General features: G+C 38.4%; 1 protein-coding gene across 1 annotated transcript in view; it reads left to right on the top strand.

Moving 5' to 3' along the window:
- Positions 1-237: 237 nt before the first annotated feature.
- POT1 (protection of telomeres 1) overlaps positions 238-19,673 on the top strand; it is a 160,012-nt gene continuing 140,576 nt past the window's right edge. Inside the window, exons 1-2 of the mRNA XM_067564316.1 lie at positions 238-308; positions 18,953-19,078. Coding sequence (XP_067420417.1) covers positions 18,965-19,078 — 114 coding nt within the window. The 5' untranslated portion in view covers positions 238-308; positions 18,953-18,964. The remainder of the gene's footprint in view (positions 309-18,952; positions 19,079-19,673) is intronic.

Raw genomic sequence — 19,673 nt, 5'->3', positions numbered from 1 at the left:
TTGGGCAGCGGCAGCAGCTTCAAGCTCGCCCACGCACCGCACTCCACTTACCGCGCATGCTCAAGACGCTCGGGGAGCGTTACAAGGCAGCTGTTGCCACGGTTATCACGATTATTCCTGCGCATGCTCAAAGCCTTCGGGAGTTACTGGTGGCCGCTCCCACAGGGTTGTTACCGCGCATGCTTAGAGCGCGGGCCTCGGGGGCATGCGCAGTATCAGCAACGCGAGTGGGGACAGGTGGGTCGAGTAGTCGAGTCTGTGAGACAGCAGGTCGCGCGCCGCCCGCTCTGCCCCGTGTCTCGGGACAGGTACCTGACCGTCCGCTGAGAGGAGCCGCGGTTGCCGCCTCCTGGCTGCGGGGTGGGGTGGAGGATAATGGGGCGGGTGAGGGGCTGTGAGGGCGGGGTTCAAGCCCCCCCACCCCAGCTCCGTGCTGGAGGGCGGGTTGCTAGTGCAGCCCTGTGGGGTGCCCGCGCCCCGCCCTGTGGATTGGCGAGAGACTGCGGCAGGCAGATCCAGGTGCATAGGCCTTGCTTGTCTCTCCCGGGAGGGGGGTTGCGCTCTGGCTGCTGGAAATGGAGCCTTCCCTTCCCCACTCTTCAGCGGGCACCTCCGACAAACTTTCCCTGGTCTCTGCCCTGCAGCGTGAACACGATTCTTCCTCCTGTCCTGAACTTCCCGGCTGCCTCGCTGCAAAGACAGGAGAGCCTGGCACTATTGTGAGTGGCACTGAAATTGACCACTGGCCCTGGCTGTTGTAACGGCTCTGACAAACACAGCCCTAAAGTATTTCTCTCTGTGCCCTGGTATCACTGGTTGGTATCTGCACGGACAAAGAGCGTAAAAAACCGTGCTTCTCTTTGTTGTACAGTTATGGTTATTTTCTAACGGAGTGATTCTTGATTTAGAGAGGCAAACTCCAGGTTTTAAAAATCCAGGCTGTTTGCAATCCTAGGTTCTCAGCAACAGTACACTTCACATCCTGGAAAGATCTGCTAGACAGTCTTACATTTTGAGATCCATAATTTCACAGTTTGTCTGTCTTTCAGAGATGATTATTTTACAGAACGCGATCTTGTTTGTTCTGAGCAGACACTAAAAGAGTCCATGGAACTTTTTGTAACAACAGGGATTTTCCTCCCTGTCCTTAGCTCATGCACACACTGATGTAAAGTTTGCCAGTGAGTTAATATTCTCCCACCCCAGCATTTCATAGGTGCTGCATGACTATAAAATATTTTGAAATTCTTTGGCATGAGTGGCATTAAACAAATGCAAAAATATATTCAGACCTTTTCATGTCAAATGATAACATGGGGCAAAAATATGGCCTTTTCTGTGTCCCTTTTAAAAAATTCAGTGAATGATAAATGTAAGGGACTCTTTATTGTCATTATTTTTGTGAAGAATGCAAGACATGCATTGGTGAACAGGCCTGCGTACAGCTGCTATTAGAATAAGAATGTCTTAAGCCCAATGGCTAGATATGGACTTGGAGCTCTGCAGAAACAGCATGCAAAGCCTTTGTGGTTATAAGAGAATGAGATCCTTATGCTGCCCTTGAGCCAATTGCACTGCACACTGATATTCTACAGTGATATTAGTTGAAAACGTAATGTTATAGGCACCAGTATTTTAAGCAAAACAAATACCTAGTTATCTTTATGCCTACGAGTGATCCAGTTGAACTTGATGGGACTCCTTACATGCATAAAGTTAAACATCTGTGTAACTATTTGCAGGATCAGGACTGTAATCTGTTTTGTGTTTGCTCTATTTATTTTTACATGAACACTGTAGTTTAAAAACATCAATTATATATTGGTAAAGTGGCATATTTCATGTGGGTATTTAAATCTGAAAGCTTGTCCTAAATTTTGCTGCAAAATAGCCAGAAATTATAGTCCTCCAGCAGCCAAATACTGATGCACTTGGTTTTGCTTTTGTCCTCATTCTTCACATCATCTTGCTGAGCATTTTTTCAGAAGTTCTGTCTCTGCTCTCTGGTTTCAGGAACCACTAGTATCTGCTTTTGTCTAGTTGTCTGATAAATGTGAAGTCCCCTCCCATCTCTGTCTGTTAGAGCCTCCTGACTATTGGACTGTGTGGGATCTATCTAGAGCAGGGGTGGGGAACCTTTTTCCTTCCAAGGGCCATTTTTATATTTATAACTTAATTCGCGGGCCATGCTGCCGATTCCGCCGCCAACTTCCCCCTCACCGCCGAATTCCCCACCGCCACCGTGAAACCGCGCCGCTGCCGAATTCCCCCTGCTGCCGAAAAGGGGCAAATGGCGGCAGGGTTTCGGCGGCGGGCACTACCCCCCTCCCCGCCACCGTGAAACCGCGCCGCCGCCGACTCCTCCTCCCGCCGCCGAATTCACGCCGAATTCCCCGCCATCGCCACTGAATTCCCCCCCGCCGCCAGACCAAATGATTTCATGGGCCTTATTATACAGCCCGCGGGCCGGACCAAATGATTTCGCGGGCCTTATACGGCCCGCGGGCCGGACGTTCCCCACCCCTGATCTAGACTGATGCTACAATGATGGGCAATATGCTTTCTATATAAATTAATTTAATTTCAATGATAAGGTCTTTAATGGTCTTCATGGACTCCTGTTCTCTCTTTTCTGGTTATAGGAGGCCTGCTTTACTCCTTACTCACCAATCAGCTACTATAAGGAGGTTTCTCTGCTCTTCTACCCCTTCACCAGTCTTTCTATTTTCTCCTCTTTTTTTTGAATTGATTGGGTTAAAAATTGCTTCAGAAAAGAGGCTACAAAATTTGCAGAGCACAGTTTTAAGAAACTCTTCTATTTGGTAGAGGTGACCTAGCCTGAAGTAAAGTGAGAGGAACTCTGGTGGCTGTCATTCAGTTAAGGATGGCAACAACTTTCTATTAGGACACTGGTAGTTAATATTTAGCAGTGGTATTGGACGAAATCATGCTAAAGGTGTCTGGGATTTTTAGATCTTTGCAATCAGAAGCTATTTTCTTCACAAAAACAATTTCACTACATGTAAGATTCCCCCTTCCTCCCCATAGCATGTTCTGGCTAACTTTAAACCTAGATAAAGTAGACGTAGCTACAAATTAACAAAAAATATTTTCTTGAATTTGTTTAAGTGGCAAGAAAAAGCTTGCTGTAGTTATGGAGAATTTTATTTTGCTTATTTTTTCTTAATCTGTTTCTGTGTTTGACTAGTTAGTGATAATGTGTGTAGGGGAAAGCCAATACAAAGATTTGGAAAACGTGCAGGGTAGGGTTTGTATTCTGTATAGTCATCTAACTTTCAGTTGTTTTTTTCTGTTGCATTTTGCAGTGTGCTCTAAAAAGTGATCACGTTTGTCTTCAGTGTCTATAATTATGTTATCTCTTTTGGGACTCCAATTCTGCAAAAATTAAACACCTACTTAAGAATGAAGCAGGTGTGTCAATCTTTGGGGCCCAAGAGAATAATAACTATATACAGGATTACAAAGAACCAGACCCAGAAGACCAATTTGATGGGCCCACTGAGTGTGTAAAATGCATAAAGGTTTGTCGGATCAAGGTTTTGGTTTGTAATACTTATTCTCTCCTCTGTAACTCCCTTAAACATTAGAGAGATAAGGTGGATGAAGTAATATCTTTTATTGGACCAACTTCTGTTGGTGAGAGAGAAAAGCTTTTGAGCTACATAGAGCTCTTCAGGTTTGGGAAAGGTCCCTTAGAATATGTACTACCTACTTATGTTATTTGACCTTTCATTTAGCTGTGACAATCTGAATATCTTTCTCAGACCTGAGGAAGAGCTCTGTGTAGCTTGAAAACTTGTCTCTCTCACCAACAGCTATTGGTCCAATAAAATACATTACCTTAGCCACCATGTGTCTCTAATATCCTGAGACTTGTGGGGCTACAACACTTCATACCTCGAGTATATGTTGTTGTTTTAGTAGGCACAGAACATAGACTTCAACTATTTGTTCAGTTGAATACTTATTTATTAATTTTAAAAAATTCCTGTTCATCTTTGAGAATGACAGTTACCATTGATTTATCTCCAGAAAACTCTGTCCAAATTCTGATTTAGGTCATGTGCAAAAATGCATTTGGTTTCCACTGTCTCACAAAGCTACTGCACAGTTAGCTCTGCCAATATATAGTACCTCAGTATAGATCTGCAACTCCAATCACTGCCCTTCTTGAGCAATTTGGGAAGTTTGTATAGCATCTACCCTCCGCTTTATTTGGTTGAAGTCATTGCTATTAGACCTACAATTTCCTGAATACTAAATAACCCGGAAAAGTTAAAAATCACCAGAGTACAAATGTATTCAGCAATTTTTTAGTAGTCAGACTGTGTGGAATGATTCCCAACTATAATTGGGTGTCAAATTGATCTTTGTCATTGCTAATAAGTCAGACACTTTGCATTGCTGAAATGTTTACTTGGGATTTAACTTATTGTATACTGGTAGCTGTGGTACAACATTGTCCTTGTTCAAGAACTGTTCCTTATACTGAGTTTGTTACCTACGGTTTTCTACTGAAACCTTTAAAAAAGATTATAACCTATTACTTCACTAATCAGGATACAGCTTTTTCATGCTATTGAAAGACTCATGGAAGCATAGTAATGGATTGTCTTAACACAATTGTCTTTCAGGCTCAGTTAAATTTCCTTTTTTCCTATCTGAGTCATGTGCTTGCTTTCAGGCAACGTTATTGCATTGTTTATGTCCGTGCAGCATTAAGCCATAGCTTGCTAAAGAAGATGAGAAGTCTTAATGATTCTAGATGTGCTCTGAAGGGATGATAAAAACTAATAAAACTAAAGTTTTATTTCTAAATTATACTTTGCACAAATACAAAATTAAGATTTAATCTATTTTTAGCTTAATGTGAGTCTAGAAACATAGCAAACTGAAGTGCTAAGTCTTTTTATACAGAAAGTGTCTGAGAGCATTTTGACATCCATTACATTTTAAGGCAAAATCCGGTATTTTGTATCCCAGAAAGCACGAATGATTATAAAGGGCATGAAGTTACAGTGGACAAAAGACTTCTCAAATCAACCATATTATTTCCAATACATTTTCCATCAATTATTGGCATGTTTTGGCCATTTATGGCCATTATTATTGTTCTCAAGAAGGGAGGAAGCAAACAAAATGAGAAAATAAGAAATATAAAAAATGGGAAAACTAGAGACTTATTGTGTACAGGTTGCCTTTATGTTTTATTTAAACAAATGTAGTATATTATGACCATAAGAACAGCCATATTGGGTCAGACCAATGGTTCATCTAGCCCTGTATCTGTCTTCTGACATTGGCCACTGCCAGATGCTTCAGAGGGGATGAACACAACAACATTTTGAGTGTTCCATCCCCTGTAGTACAATCCCATCTTCTGACAGTCAAAGGTTTAGGGATGCCTGGAGCATGGGGTTGCATCCCTGACCCTTTTAGTTAATAGCCATTGGTGGACTTATCTTCCATGAACTTTTTATCTAGTTCTTTTTTTTTTTAACCCAATTATACTTTTGCCCTGCACAACGTCCCTTGGCAACAAATTCCAGATTAACTGAGTGTTATGTGTAGAAGTACTTCCTTATGTTTGTTTTAAACCTGCTGCTTATTAATTTAATTGGATGATCTGTAGTTCTTGTGTTATGCGGAGAAGTAAATAACACTTCCCTATTCACTTTCTCCATACCATTCGTGATTTTATAGATATCTGTCATATCCTTCTTAGTTGTCTCTTTTCCAAGCTGAGCAGTCGTAGTCTTTTCAATCTCTTCTCATATGGAAGCTGTTCCATATCCCTAATCATTTTTGTTTCCTTTTTCTGTATCTTTTTCCAATTCTAATACATCTTTTTTTGAGATGGAGTGACCAGAACTGCACACAGTATTCAAGGTGTGGATGTACCATGGATTTATTTAGTGCCATTATGATATTTTCTGTTTAATTGCTATTCCTTTCCTAACATGGTTAGCTTTGTTAGCTGTGACTGCCACGGCACATTGAGTGGATGTTTTCAAAGATCTGTCCATGATTCTAAAATCTTTCTTGAGTGGTAACAGCTAATTTAGAACCCATCATTTTGTATGTATAGTTGGGATTATTTTTTCAATGTGCATTACTCTGCACTTATCAGCATTGAACTTCATCTGCCATTTTGTCACCTAGTCACCCAATAATTCTTTGCAGTCCTTTGGATTTTGAGTAATTTTGTATCATCTGCAAAATTTGCCTTCTCACTATTCACCACCTTTTCCAGATCATTTATGAATATGTTGATCAGTACAGAAACAGATCCTTAGGAGACTCTGCTATTTATCTCTCTCCATTGTGAAAACTGACCATTTATTCCTACTCTTTGTTTCCTTTCCTTTAATCAGTTATTTATCCATGAGAGGCCCTTTCCTCTTATCCTATGGCTGCTTAATTTGCTTAAGAGCCTTTGGTGAGGGATCTTATCAAAGGGTTTCTGAAAGTTCAAGTACACTGTTTCAACTGTATCACCTTTGTCCACATGTTTATTGAAACCCTTAAAGAATTCTAATAGATTGGTGAGGGATGATTTCACTTTAGAGTGTTGTTCCTGGACCCTGTGTGGGCTTTCATTTTTCATATCCACCATTGGCTATTAAGATTATTAATATCAGTCGCTCTTTCTCCATCCTTCTGGCACCTTCCACCTACTGGAAGGATGAGATTTATTTTCCTCTGGCCCTGCCAATTGAGAGCATCCTGGTGGTAGTTGTTTTTGTGGTTACTGTTACTGGAGGCAGGGGAGGGCATGTGAGTGTGAGATGCATGCTACTCTACTTACACCAGGGGTGTAAAACATCTGGCCCACCGACTTTTTTGGTCCAGCCCTTGGCAGCAGCGCGTGCTGCCGCAAGATCTCACAGCGTCATGCTCTCTGACAGCAGCGTGTGCTGCTGTGAGATCTCACAGCATCGTGCACTGCCACCAGAAAATATGACACCATGAGATCTCATGGCGTTGCGTGCTGCCACGAGATCTGTGTACTCTGGCAGCAGCGCGTGGAGCGCTGTGTGCATGGGCGGCAGCGCTCCAAAAGTGTCTAGTGTTTCGATTTATGGTATGTATGGCCCACTTGAAGTACATTTAATTCAAATCTGGCCCGCCATAGCAAATGAGTTTGACACCCCTGACTTACACCTTTTCCTGGGTTCCCATTTACCAGGGGGAGGATGGAAGGGATGCTATGATGTTCCGCCTACCTCTCTTGCAGCCTCTTTAAGGCTTCCTTTACTATGAATAGTTCCATCTACTGTTGCTCATAGACTTCTAAAATAGAGTGAAATTAATATGATCCTTGCCAATATTATTACAGCCCACAGTTCTGATCATCAGCAGAGAAATTTGGCAGGCTTTGTCAATTTCACTTTGCTGCTATTTGGGAAAGCTATGAACACCAGGGAGAGCACTAGAGCTACATGTCTGTAGATGTAGAAAGACCATTCACATTTGGAAGGTTACCCCTGCAATTGTAAGGGATAGATATGTGTCCTGATTTTCATAGCTGCTATGACCCAGAAGGTCCTGGGAGCTTTGGTTGCTTGGCAGCTGTGAAAATTAGGCCATGTATTTTTATATATGTTCGGGTTAGAGTTTTGCAAAAAATGATAGTTTATGCTCCTAATTTCATTGGTATGTTATATTTATTTAACTCTGTATATTGTATATGCCTAGAATATTTGATACACAATTTAATACAAAAACCGTATGCCAAAATTGCACATTGGATTTATATCTGGAATGAAATCTTCCTCATCCACCTATCCTGTCAGGTATATTAATTTCCTTCCTTTGTAGATGAGTGGATTTTTACAAGCCCTGACTAATTGCTATTGTAGAATCATGGAATATTATGGTTGGAAGAGACTTCAGGAGGTCATCTAGTCAATCCTCCTGCTCAAAGCAGGACCAACCCCAACTAAATCATCCCAGCCAGGGCTTTGTCAAGAGTTTGTATAGAGCTGTTGATAGTGGTATTATAGTTAAGGTTGTGTCAACTTTTCAGTTTTGAATATTTTTTCAATAGTTAATTTTTACTGGGCTAAAGCTTAGAGGTCAAATTTCATCTGTGGTTTGTGTATGTTGCTATTTTATGAATTTAGCTATGTATACATGAGAACTCATGAGTAAAAGTAGAACATTTTTTATGTTAAATATTTGATGCACATCAGAGACCTGATCATGACTTCCTTGGGCACCCAGAACTCTTGTTGAAATCAAGTAATGTATTCACTAGGTCTGTTAGTTTATATTAGTCTTACACAATCTTAACAGAATGCTTTCAATTAGGAATCTAGCCCCTTTTTTAGGTACTATACCTGCCCTTTATTGTTTTTGACATTTTTTGTGGGTTTTCAATTACAATTTGCTGCTCTTAATGTTTTTTCTCTGTTGCATGAAAGACCCTCAGGAACAGAATTATCCCTTCCACTTTCATAGACTTCAGCCCATTCATAAAACAAAAAACTTGAAGACAAGAAATTGAAGCCACCGTGTGTAACTGAGACCCATAACCCTCATAGTGGATATCCAGGACCTCTCCTAACAGATTGGTCATATGACCTTTAAAGAAGAAAACCTGCCACCCAGTGGTATTAAATCATGCAATAACTTGTCAGTATTCCAGGAGCCATTTCTGTGACCTGTGGACCCAGTGGAGTATGCCTGTTATCCAATCTGTGGGCCTTTCTTCAGCAAATTAGCTGAGAAACTTGTAAAAAAAAAAAAAAAAAAAAAAAAAAAAAAGTCAAATACATTTATCCATTGCCAAATTTTTCCCTGCCTACTGCACTTTGATGAGGCTGCCAGTCCCAAGCCTGGATAAAGTGACAAGAATTGTGTGTAAAGCTAACTACCTAGCTGTTTGTTTGTTTGTTTGTTTTTAAAAAAAAACCAAAATATATTAATTGGTTCTAGAAATGGAACCAGGCTATCATTCAAGTACAAATGGCTGCTCAGTAGGGAGTACTGACCCCTCATTCTGCATGAAGGTTCCTGGTGAAAGCCAGTCTCTGGAAGCCAAGACACCCAAAAATTTGATGCTAGTAGCAAAAAAACAAAAAACAAAACAAAACAAACAAAAAAAAACCCAACCAAACACCCAGAACAGTTCAGAGTCAGTTATTGAAACATGAGAACAATGTTTTTGACATCTCACAGGTCATGAGGGAGATGGCCAGTTATGGATTTCAAGCCCTGGGCATCAATGAGAGCACACTGACAGGTACAGATGATAAGCAGTTCAAGCAAGAGAAGAAATATCTCCTCTATTCAGGTTATACTCAGAAGGAGTAGCGTTCATTATAACAGATACTGTGGAAAAAATCACATCAGCTGGGAGCCTAAGTCATAGATGCCCGACTCCAAACCAGATTGTTAAAGATATCTATCATACAGTGCTAAGCTCTGACAGAGGAACATAGTGACGAGGATAAAGATAAGTTCTATAATTGCCTCCAGAGTGTGATTGATGGAATACTAATGATTTTGTCTTTGTGATGGGTGACTTAAACATTAAAGTATGATGTAATAACCAAGGAAGGTAAAGTGCAACAAGGAAGCATGTATTGGGAATTATTAACTAAAATGGTTAGACTCACATTTTGCTTTGTGTCCGATCTAATTCTTGCAAGCACACTGTTCTATCATAAAGATGTATATAAAGAAGCATGGAATTCGTCAGATAGCAAAGCAAAAAAACCTAGATCAGTCACATATGCATCAGCTTAAAATACAAGTTATCTATCCGACATGCAAGTGCATGTCGAGAAGCAGTTGTCAGCAATGACTGGATAATGAGTTTATTAGCAAATCAAATGCTGGCATAGTGTGGGTAGATTGCAAATGCCTAGAAGACCTAAACTTTGCTGCTGATATTGTGCTCTTGAGTGATAGCCTTGAAAAGCTACAAACGAAGACAGACACCTTAGGAAAAACAGCAGGCCACGTGGGTCAAAATCACTTGTTTCAAAAGTAACATCTTTGAAAACTGGATCATAATAGAAGGCAAAAACATTAAGAAAGTAGAAAAATTCACTTTCATGGGCAGCACTGTATTAGCCAGTGGAGACCTCAAAGAAGATGTGACATCAAGGATAGGAAAGGCATTCACAGTATTCACTAAATTCAGTGTGTGGAAATAAAGATATACAGTAATAAACAAAACTGAGAATTTTCAACTCAGATGTACTCTGAGTGCTAACATGGCTGCAAGAGCTGGAATTCTATTAAAATATTAGATAGAAAGCTAGATGCCTTGAAAATAAGTGCCTCTGAAAGGTTCTGGGCATTGGATGGTAAGACTTTATCACCAACAAAAAGATCTGAGAAATAACCAACCAGCAGCTCATCTCCACTAGAATTAGAAGGAAGTATTGGATGTAGTTGGGTCACATACTAGGGATGTCAACACATAAAGCTGTCAAGTGGAAATCGAGTGGTGTGAGGAAATGAGGGTACACAAGAGATACTGTAAGAAGAATCTTTAGCAGGAAGGGCATAACAATCCATCTCAACACCACAGAGCAAATGGGGATAGCAGCTAATGACAAAGAGGGATTGAAGTGACTCGTTTCTGTGCTATGTGCTAACATTGACATGAAAAGGATGTAGTAATAATAATAAACTATGCACCCCTCATAATCAGGTTTCAGGCCTTCCAAGACATGTAATAGAAATGACATAAGTATTACGTACAATTGACCTCTACTCTCCTTGGACAACTGATCTCATTTAAAAATGACTCTGCATCATTTAGAATTAAAATGAACTAGACTTAAAAAAAAAAAAAAAAAAAAAAGAGAGAAATGATTCTTAAGGAGACTTACTGTTTTCTGCTTCTAGTACTCCTGATTGTGTATCACTGTGATATTTCCTATTTCTTGGATTGCTTTATCAATACATTTCTGAGCAGGTGACACACAAAAAAAACAGTTCCAAGAATGTAGTATGGGGTCTGTTGGTACAGTGCCACAACAGATCCAGTGAGTTCATGATGAGCCTTTTGAATCTTTTATAAAATTATTTAGCTGTGTGGCTTTACAATATGAAAAGGTGACATTTTCAATTTAGTTACTTGATAGTTATGTTGAGTTCTTCATATTTTCAGATATGAGCAATACATTAAAATGAATTTGTCTGGGGGAAGGAATCTTTGAATATAGGACAATGCATTGAATCTAAAACCATTCAAAATACATAAGGCTTCAGATTTTAAGACAAGTTAATGATAATTGCCATGCAATTCTACTGTAATAGAACCTTTTTAGGCAGATCTTTCATTGGCAGTACTGAATGTTTTGGGGTTTTCATTGTAATAGTCCTCTTAACTTTAAGTAGCTATTAGAGGTTAGGTGAATTATCAATTGTTTCGCACTTGCCCTGAACTAAATTTTTGTGAACAAATCTGGTTTTATTGCATCTTGTTTTCACTTTTAATACTTTTCCATTAGTATCCTAAATCTTATGCTTACAATGAACCCATCAGCTATATATTACTAATGGTTTGGGTTTAAAAGTCTTTCAAATTAACATTTTAGTTGAGCCACATAATTGAGTTACAGTAACTTGAGCTGTCCTGTATTCGAGTTCCTTTCTTCAGGAATTCTATAATTTCTTTTGCAAACTTCAATCAATCAGTCACACAACTTATTCTTCCACTACCAGTCATGAATTTGATATATTTTTAAAACCTTTTTCTCATGCAGCAGGGATAGGTTTGCAAAATAAGCAATCCAGAAAGAGGTTCCTGAATACTAGACCTTCACTGAATTGAATGATCTACTCTACATAGTGTTTTTTTTAATTTCCCTAATTTTGATGTCTAACCAAAATTGCTCTCCATTAAACTTAGTTTAGGAGATTTGGAATATAAACAGTTTGCATCAAAATTGTGTAAATTATGATCAGTTAACAGTGAACTTTTGTCATTCCACATTGTAATGCTTTTCAACTTATCTTTGCCATTGCTCTTATTGAAGTGAAAAAGACTTCCTGGTTTCCCACAGTCTGTGTACAAAAAACATTTTTTATTCTTTAACTGATGCTTACCAACTGTTTCAAAAGGAAGCTCAGTACAGTTAGTTGGCTATGTATTACATTTAACAAGACTATGCAATGCTAACATTTCAAGAATTGATCACAAAGGTCAAACTTTAAAAAGGATCTTATTTCATTGTCCTGTATGAACTTTGACTTAAAATTTGTCTTTGAAATTTTACTGTGCTTGTTCAACTACTGACAATTGAATATTCAGGTAAAATTCTTCCTACTTAAATAGAAAATGTTCACTATTTCACTTCATTGCTTATATTCCAGGACATCAAACTTTACATATGTAGATGAAGGTCTTCAATTTATCTGAAGTTGCATTTGTGGCTGTCATTTAGCAACAGCTTTTTAGAGACCTAATCTGTGTCAATGTAAGATCTTGCACAAATTACTTACATTTACACACTGGACTATCATTAAAATGCACATTAGTGCAGACAAGAAATGGATGCATGAATGGTTCCTCAGTTGAGCGGGGGAAGAGAGGTGCAGCAGAGATACTTTATTTTATTAGATGTATAAAAAACACACAACTTATCCCAACTTCTTGGCAGTCTTTTTAATTCTATAAAAATGCATAAAGGCAACATCATGCATAACAGTAGCTAGTCAGACCTTACAGTAAAAATAAGGTAAAAATGTCCCTCCATAGCGTCCCTAAAAATGCCTCTCCCCAAGAGCCTCTATTTATAAATATCGAGTATCTTCCTTTCCTTCTCTTTTTATCGTGGGGGTGGAAATAAACAATTTCTCCTGGTAGGAGCAGATTTCTTTTTGTTGTTGTTGTTGCAGCTGCTTATCAGTCACCTATTCTGTTACATTCCTTTAGTTAGTAGCCAACTAACTACTTGCCTACTAGTAGGCTTGGCAGAATTAATTTTTTTATAATTTTGACAGCTGAGATTTGTTTGTTTTTAAGCATTTTTTAATTTTTATTGAGTTCAATTTTCACAGTTTTGTGTGAAATCATGGACAATAATTATTTAATGACAGAAAGTATTGCGATTCAGAGTTAGCTTTATAATTATTAAAACACATTGTCAACATTACAGGTCACAATATAAAATCTAGATATCTGTAAATTGAACTCTTAAGTTCCCAAGCAGCATTTTTTTCTTTACCTATCTGTAAACTTTAACTATTGTCAATGGAAATATTTTTTCATTGATTTTTGTGTGTATTGTGAAATCAATGTCTACTGACAAAAATCTAATCATTCCAAGCCTAGTTATAATGTACGGGTGGGTCCTGAGGTAATAAGGAAGCTTGTATGTATCTGTTTCTTGTCTGCACTAAAATACCTAAGAGGATAACTTTTAAAGATACTGTGTCTGTGCATGTGTGTAATTTGCACAGGTTCTTATGTTGACATAGCTTGTCTCTCTAAAAAGCTGTCACTAAATGATAGCCGCAAATGGCAGCATAACTTCAAATAAACTTAAGAACTCCTCAGTCAAGAAGACTTGTTCTTCCCTTGTTTAGATTATTTTCCAAGCAGAAAATATTAAATGCAAGTTCCAGTAGGAGCTACTAGTGTGCAACAGGGATTCTGCTAGTACTGTAGCCGACAATGTTTAATAACCCTTTGACAACTCTCATTATTTACAGTACAATGACACATCATGGTATTTAAGTGTATTTTGAAAAGTGCAGTAAATTAGTGATGATTAAAATAAAATGCCAAAGTTGTTAGAATTATTATGTCTTGGTGAAATAGTAGGATGGAATCCCTTAGGAAAAGATCAGTGCTCACTGGCAATCTTTCTTATCAAGTAAAATGTTGCTGACTTGGCTTTGGCTATTTCATTGGGTCTGAATTGTAACAAGGAACCTGTCTACTTTCTTCACAGGTATTTAATGAAATCTCTTTGAGCATAGATCTGTGGGAAATCTGTTTGGTTTGATCTGATGTGATTTACAACCCCTCCCTCCCCCATACCTCCTAGCCCTGATTTGGTTTGATCTGATGTGATTATCTGCTTTCCTGCTCAGGCTTTGAGCTTTAATATTTGCTACCACATTTTTGCTTCTACTTTCAATAGTTACTCCTGGTTACTGAATATAACAGTTAGCCCAGCAGTTCCTTTGGATTTTTTTTAATGTAGCCTTGTAGAGATGTGACCTCTTTTAAATGTTGCATAGTTAAATGTTGCATCTTTTTTCTAAACACACATCTCTTCTGAAAATAACATTATTTTATTGTTCAAAAAGCTTAAGTGTTAAACTTATTTGTTTAGCTTGACTCACAGCATTAGTCAGATTCAGCAATAAAGATGCATAATTACCTTGTAACTTTTCTTTTCACAAAAGGCTGCTTTCCTAATTATTAGTACAAATCGTGGATAATGTAGAAGTAGTGTAATGGGAAGGATTTTATCCCAGCTGGACTCTTGACATGAGCAAGAGTTAGGCAGTCTTTTCTTTTCTATCTAATGAATAGTATTTTCCCCTTGGAACCTTAATTTGACCCTCTTGTGATATGCATCATTATCTCCTCTTTTCAAGCAAAGGTTGGGTAGTGCCTACTTTGGTAGGTTTCTTGCCTGATGTAAGTACCTAAACTACTAGGCATCTCAAGGTTAGGCCAGTTTCTCAGCTGGAGAACTGAGGTACAGAGAGGCTAAATGCCGTGCTGAAGGTCACAAAAGATGTCTGTAGTGGAGCAGGGACATGAAGCCAGGTCTCCTATGTCCTAGGCTAGTCCCCTAACCACTAGACCATCCTTCCTCTCATATATGCATTATGATAGTCTTTAATTACATGAATGCATACTATTTATTTTCCCACACAGATCCTTGCATCGTTCTGTGCGCTGAATGGACACTTTTTATCTGCATTCAATGTTTGTGGTCCCAGACTTCATGTACTGCATACCATCCAAACCCTATACAAAAAACAGAATTATTAATTTCTTCATGGACTTTTCTATGGTTCTCTCACCATAATATGTGAGTGCTTCACAAATGTTAATTAATCTTCAAAATCCCCCAGTGAGGTGATATAATCCCCATTTTATAGATGTGGAATTGAGGCATAGATACTTGAATGTAAAAAGTATCCACTAATTCTGGATGCTCAATTTGAGATGCCCAAGACCTGATTTTTGGAGTATTTACTACTTTATAGCACTGTATGTTCAAAGCATAGCTTTCACTGACTTCAGTTGCAGTTGTGAGTAATCAGCTCTTCTGCAAATTAGAGCTCAAGGCCTAACCTCAGGTACCCAGAAAATAAGGAATACACATGAAATGTTTCTGTGAAATGTTTGTAAGTGACTTGTTCAAAATCACATAAGAACTCTCTGGCAGAGGCAGGTATAGAATCTAATTCTTTAGGATGGCATTCAACTGCCTTAACTATGAGACCCTCCTTGTTCTTTCTGCAATCCCCAGCTTCATTCACTCCACAGCTTCCAGCTTCTGCAACAAATGAAGCAGGGGGACTTACAGACAGCAGCCTCACTAACTACTGAACCCTGATTCATTCCTAGAGCACCATCTATTTTGTGCATGAAATGAGGCAAGAGCCCTCTGGGAAAAACAGAGTATGCATTCATATCATTAAAGGCTGTATAATAAAGCACAACGGGCCAAATTAAGGTTGCCTGAGTAACCTTAACGTTGGCATTTCCTAACTTTTCTTAATGTTGGAAACATAATATTCTTTTTTACGTAATTTTTTTACTGTAACGACCTAAATTAAAACAAAACAATCCTGCAAAATACAGAAATTCCATCATGTGGAACCATATTAAACCCCATGTGGGTCATCAGCATGGTTTGGACTTTCAGATCTACAACACTGACCTCTATTACTTGAGCTAATGGAGTAACAGCAATCAGTAGTAGGCTGTTATCCTCTTTGTGGATACTACTAGAACGGGATGAGACACACACTTTGCCAGTAGGTTTCATAGCTATTTGCTAGACAGAAGAGGAATATTGAGACTCTCTAGAATCTTGGGTTCAATTCCAGATTCTATACGGCAGTGTTCTCTATGGTTATAAACACTTCTACTCCTATCCATGCTCCCATCTGGTTCAGGCCCCTGCCACAGGTAATCAAAAGGCAGAACTGCAGGCCCATTCTTCCTGCCTCCCTGCAGCTCAGCCAAATGTGTGAGAATGCATGACAGGACTGTGTGACTGTCACATGAGATGCCTGACACTTGGCAATCCTGCATATTAAGGAGCATCGGGACTTTATTGGTGATTTCTAGACTACTTAGATGGAGGCTCAAAACGTCTGCCCTCAGCACTAGAATGAGGAGGGTGTTGGGATTTCTGTCAGTTTGAAGATTGCTTGGGGAGGTTCCATCTTCTCATATCCAATGGCATAAGGGTGATATGTGATGAATCAGTAGCCAATAGAAGGAGATTTTATTCTCTTCCTACCTTTTTCCTCCTTGAGTTGGTAGGGGAAACCTCTAATACACATTGCATTCCATTCACCTTCCTCTCCTCACTCTTAGTGTTTTTGGGTCCCCCAACGTAGGATGTTTCAACTGTAAAATCCTTGTAGTGTCATAGAATATTGGTATTCTCAAAGTTGCTTTCTTCGTCTACCCAAGCTAAATGAAATAAGTCTATGTAATTTTCCTAGTTGTCAGTCTAGGAGTGTTTGCTTGTTTACTTGATCCATAAATGTATGTCTAACCTTCTTTGTGGTTCAAAGTGTAAAATATTGTAAGTATTCTGCTGCAGGATTTGTTGAGCCTGATAGGTCTTTTGTACGTTGGAAGGCCTCCATTTTTGGGAAGAAAGTAATGAAGAAGGCAGTTGCACCATTGGCGTAGGAAGTGCTTTCATCATTTTATTCTGTATATTAGTAGGATACTGTGTAAACTGGTAAAATGTGGTATCAAGGGCTTCCTGAGGTCTTGCTACTTGCTGAGATTCCAGCTCTCTTTCTGCTGCTTGGTTATAGAAGGCATTTTTTCAAAGTTTGCATTACAGTTTAAAAAAAAAAAAAAGACCCTAAAATTAGGAGTAAGTATTCTCAAGTGAGGGCTAATTTGATAGACTTGGTACTTTGATATCTCATACAGACCTTGTTGTCTGGATACAGTAGATGAAGCCAGAAATTGGTTTTACTGGTATTGCTTTTTAACTTATCTGTAGGAAGGACTTGATATCGGTAGTTAGAAGTTAACTGAACCTTGTAGGCCTAACGTATAAAACTGGACTAAAAATTCAGAGAACATATTTTACTGCCAATTTTAGATGGTCTGCACTACAAGTCTAACAAGTGAAGGAGTCCTAGGTATCAGTAACCAGTTTGAGGAACAATTGTCAAGCCCTTCATCGGTGTGTCAAGAGCCCAGTGCAAGAGTACGGTTGCACAAACTTGCCTGTTCCTGCTGAGTATATATACTAGCCTGTACTGCCATGTCTTCACTGCTCTTTTTAGCGAGCTAGCTAGATTAAAGCTAGTACCTCAGCATGAGCTGCAGATGACACCCCAGGTTGCAGTGTAGTTGTAGTTTAGATGAGAACAGGAGTGGATGGAATCATTGGTGACCGGGTAGAGATGTGTGACTAGTGGATGGAATCAACTAACTTTGGATGCTGAAGAGGGAAGGAGTAGGTGGAGTTGTGAATTGCTGAAGGTCTTGAATTGCTAGAAAACTGAGATGGCAGGGCATCTGGCTCCGTATGCACTGGTTTGCTTTTTAGTCTTCAACATGATTAATCCATTATTGTTTCTTGTTTTTACTTTAGAAAATGCAAAAAAATCTTCTGATCAGTACTGCAAATGGATCATAAGTGTTTGTGATGATTCAACAAGCCAACAGTTGAAAGAAGTGCTAGGAATAAATCAATTTGAATGGACTGAAGTAATGAAAACAATTCTTTTAAAGTAAAATGTAAAAATTGTTTTAAGAGTTCTTAGATAGTGAGATGAAAAAGGATTCATGTTAACTTGAAAATGCAGAAAATCAGTTTCTTTTTATTTCTTTAACATCCTATACCTCACTGGATGAAACTATGTTTGTTGAAGCATGTAACATTTGAGTATGCTCTCACATTTTGTTATATTGAGATTTCTAAGTTAGAAAATACTTTATAATTTGGTTAGTTTGCCTGAAACCAGTGGAAGGACAAGACTAATAGGGCTGCAAGTTCTATTTAAAGTGAACAACTTCTAAAAAGACAAAGTAATGAAGAAATAAAGCACTATTAACCAAAACTTATTTTATCATCTGATATCTTGAGTTGAGCGTAGTTTTTTGTTAAATCAGTATGTGTATTATTCTTAAGCCTACTTAATTGCATGAGAACTTGTGTACAATATTCTTTACATCTTTTAAAAGTTGTTTTTATGCCAAATTCATGCTACAGTTCAAATGGCTTTTTTCTCTAATAGAAACTGTTATAGCTTTATTGTATGACAATATACTGCTGGGAAGGACATAAAAATACCTGTTCTGGCTTCCTAGGTCAGGGTCTGATACTTACTATTTTATGTGGATTTTATGGGCAGATTACACTCACAATGCTCACTTTGTTCTTTATTCTGTTTTAAGTATTATGTGTGAGAATTATTTTGTTAGAGAAGCTTAATATAAAATGAGTTCTTAAGGAAAAAATACTGAAAAGCTTGTGAACTAAAGAGGCTTGACTTGAGACCTAGCATCAGGCAATTGCTACTTTGATATGCTTCTCATCCTGCTAGCAGCAGTAAGGCATTTGAGGTCATCTGCTATAGAAGATTATAAATATGCCAAACGAAGCTCTTGAACTCTGGCTCAATTAAAAAGGCTTCACATTCCAACCAAAACTGCAACTAGATTTAAGTATTTCTTTATTGTACAAGCTAGTAATATATTACTAATTGATGTTTTTATTTTTAATCTTAGAATAAAGCAGCTATGCCTGTTCAAGTCATAGATGGTGCACCTGAAACTCTACTACCAAGCCACCTGCAGAAAGTGGATTTAAAATACCTGCAAATGGGTTGTGATCATGCCAACAAATACTTTCAGGTAACTTACTAGCAAGAGGGTATTGGTCATCTTAAAAATAGTTGCTAAATGGGCAAGACAAGTGTAGACTCCCCTTATATGGCCCCTGCATCTCTATTTCCTAATTGGACTAAGGGAGTGTGTGGTTGTAAAGGGCCATGTATTTTTAAGTTGTAGTTTACACACCTTGGATGAAATCCTGGCCCCACTGAAGTCAGGAGTTTTACTGTTGACTTCAGTGTGGCTGGGATTTCACCCCTTGTATTTACTGTGTAGATAGATTTAAATATTGAAGGATTATTTGAAACTATGAAAAATATGTATAAAACACATCACCATTTTATTTATAGCATTTATATTCCAGAAAATTGCAGTTTTGGGAGGACTTTTTGGGGCTTGATTAAATAAAATAAACAAGCAAACAAAGGAAAAATCCCCCAACAAAAACCACCTAACCTAAATGACAGCACTATGGATAAAAATCACTTTTCTGGTCTGGGGATTTTTAAAGGCGTTTCACAGTTCTTGTTCAAAGCGATGCAATCTCCCAGTTTTATTAAGACAATTCTAATAGCATCACCTCATCAAGATTTGATTGTTTTTTCTCTTTTTTCCC

Source organism: Emydura macquarii, unplaced genomic scaffold (assembly GCF_026122565.2).
Source record: "Emydura macquarii macquarii isolate MOO-44397 ecotype Brisbane River unplaced genomic scaffold, CSIRO-AGI_Emac_v2 contig_2636, whole genome shotgun sequence".
NCBI lineage: Eukaryota > Metazoa > Chordata > Testudines > Chelidae > Emydura > Emydura macquarii.
The sequence above is the reverse complement of the archived record's forward strand: the minus strand, read 5'-3'. Positions and strand labels throughout refer to the sequence as shown.